Raw genomic sequence first — 2083 nt, 5'->3', positions numbered from 1 at the left:
AGTGCTGGGATTACAGGCGTGAGCCACCACACCCAGCCAATTCTGTTTATTTTTTGTAGAGACTAAGTCTCTCTCACTATGCTGTTCAGGCTGGTCTGAACTTCTGAGCTCAAGCGATCCTCCTACCTCTCAAAGTTCTAGGATTATAGGCATGAGTTACCATACCTGGCCTCAACTCACTGCCTTTTAACATTGCCTCATCTTCTAAACACCTACTCCTCTCCTTACTCTCTGGGTATTTAATAATGACATCCAGGGACCAATAGCCTATTGCTTTCATTCTCTAATCCAGGTAATTATCAATTTTTTTTTCAACTCTGCCATCTAAATACATTTTGAATCTTGCTTTCATTCCAATGCCTCTACTATTGCCATGATTCAGATGCCCTGCTCTCACCAGGATTATTGCAGTAATCTCCTATTTCCCTTTCTCTGTATTTTTCACTCTAATCCATCTATCATACCATTGCTAAAATAATATTTTCTTTAAAAAGCAAATATAACCATGTGGTTCTCCTGCTTAAAATGCTTCTTTTGTTTCCTATAGACAGGATAAAGTTCACATATCTTAGCAAAACATATCAGCCTCACTTCCTGACTCATCTATAAATGCACTCTGGCCATATCGAAGTAAATTAAATTCCTGAATGCATCATGCACTTAACCTGTAACTTTGCATATGCTGCTCCCTCTGTGTCCCTCTTTCCTGCTACTCCAGGTCATCCTTTCTGACTCCTTATTTCCTCTCTGCATCTTCCTCTGAAATACCTTCACAGTTTAGCTTTATCCTTGGTACTGCATGGTGTTGTCCTACCTGCACATAACTATATTTTAATAGTTATTATATGATATTGTTTGTCTATGTCCCTTAATAGATTTTGGTCTCCTTAAAGGAAAGTGTCATTGTGTGCAGCACCTACTATAGTGCTTGGAGGCAGAATAAGCCCTCAACAACTTAAAAAAAAAAAAAAAAAGTCTCTCTTCTAGGTGTTTACTCTCTAATGGTTTCACTACTAGCCTAAACATTTCTGATAAATGGTAGCTGGGTTTTCCTTCTGTTTTGCAGTATATCAACTCCGGGAACCTGGAACAGTTGCTAGACAGTAACCTCCATTTGCCTTGGACTGTGAGGGTAAAACTGGCCTATGACATAGCAGTGGGCCTCAGCTACCTTCACTTCAAAGGCATTTTTCATCGGGACCTCACATCTAAGGTATGAAGGCTTTACTTTCACAACTCATTGAGAGATACCACCCTTCTCTTTTGCCAAGAAAGCTGTCAGATTTAACATTTAATCACAGAGGACATAATTCGTTACATTTTATAGTTAGTCCTTAGAAAGCCTACATCTTTTCCTTCTGTTTTTGAGATAGTGTCTCACTCTGTTGCCCAGGCTGGAGTGCTTCTGCCTCCTGGGTTCAATGATTCTCGTGCCTCAGCCTCCTGAGTAGCTGGGACTAGAAGTGCGCATTACCACACTTGGCTAATTTTTAGTAGAGGAAGAATTTTGCCATGTTGGCCAGGCTGGTCTTGAACTCCTGGCTGCAAACAATCCACCGCGTTGGCCTCCCAAAGTACTGGGATTACAGGCGTGAGTCACTGTGCCCCACCATAAGCCTATATTTTCTTACAGAAGGTTCCTTTCAGTGCTGAGTGAGCCAACACATATACTTTTTTTTTTTTTGAGACAAGGTCTCACCCTGTCACTCAGGCTGGAGTGCAGTGGCATGATCTTGGCTCACTGCAGCCTCCACCCCATGGGCTCAAGCAATCCTCCTACCTTAGCCTTCTGAATAGCTGGGACCACAGGCGTGCACCACCATGCCTAGCTGTATTTTTGGGTTTTGGGGGCTTTTTTTTTTTTCCTGCTCTCATTGCCCACGCTGGAGTGCAATGGAGTGATCTTGGCTCACTGCAGCCTCCACCTCCTGGGTTCAAGCAATTATCCTGCCTCAGCCTCCTGAGTAGCTGGGATTACAGATGCCCGCCATCACCCCTAGCTAATTTTTTGTATTTTTAATAAAGATGGGGTTTCACCATGTTGACCAGGCTAGTCTCAAACTCCTGACCTCAGGTGATCCAT

At 42.8% G+C, this 2083-nt stretch overlaps 1 protein-coding gene across 2 annotated transcripts in view; it reads left to right on the top strand.

Moving 5' to 3' along the window:
* TESK2 (testis-specific kinase 2) overlaps positions 1 to 2083 on the top strand; it is a 180379-nt gene that overhangs the window by 158680 nt on the left and 19616 nt on the right. For both annotated transcript variants that reach the window (XM_012001871.1, XM_012001872.1), the window contains one exon: positions 1067 to 1213. In XM_012001871.1, coding sequence (XP_011857261.1) covers positions 1067 to 1213 — 147 coding nt within the window. The remainder of the gene's footprint in view (positions 1 to 1066; positions 1214 to 2083) is intronic.

The sequence above is a fragment of the Mandrillus leucophaeus genome, unplaced genomic scaffold, assembly GCF_000951045.1.
Source record: "Mandrillus leucophaeus isolate KB7577 unplaced genomic scaffold, Mleu.le_1.0 Scaffold67, whole genome shotgun sequence".
In the NCBI taxonomy this organism is placed as follows: Eukaryota; Metazoa; Chordata; class Mammalia; order Primates; family Cercopithecidae; genus Mandrillus; species Mandrillus leucophaeus.
This window is presented reverse-complemented; position numbering and strand designations above follow the sequence as displayed.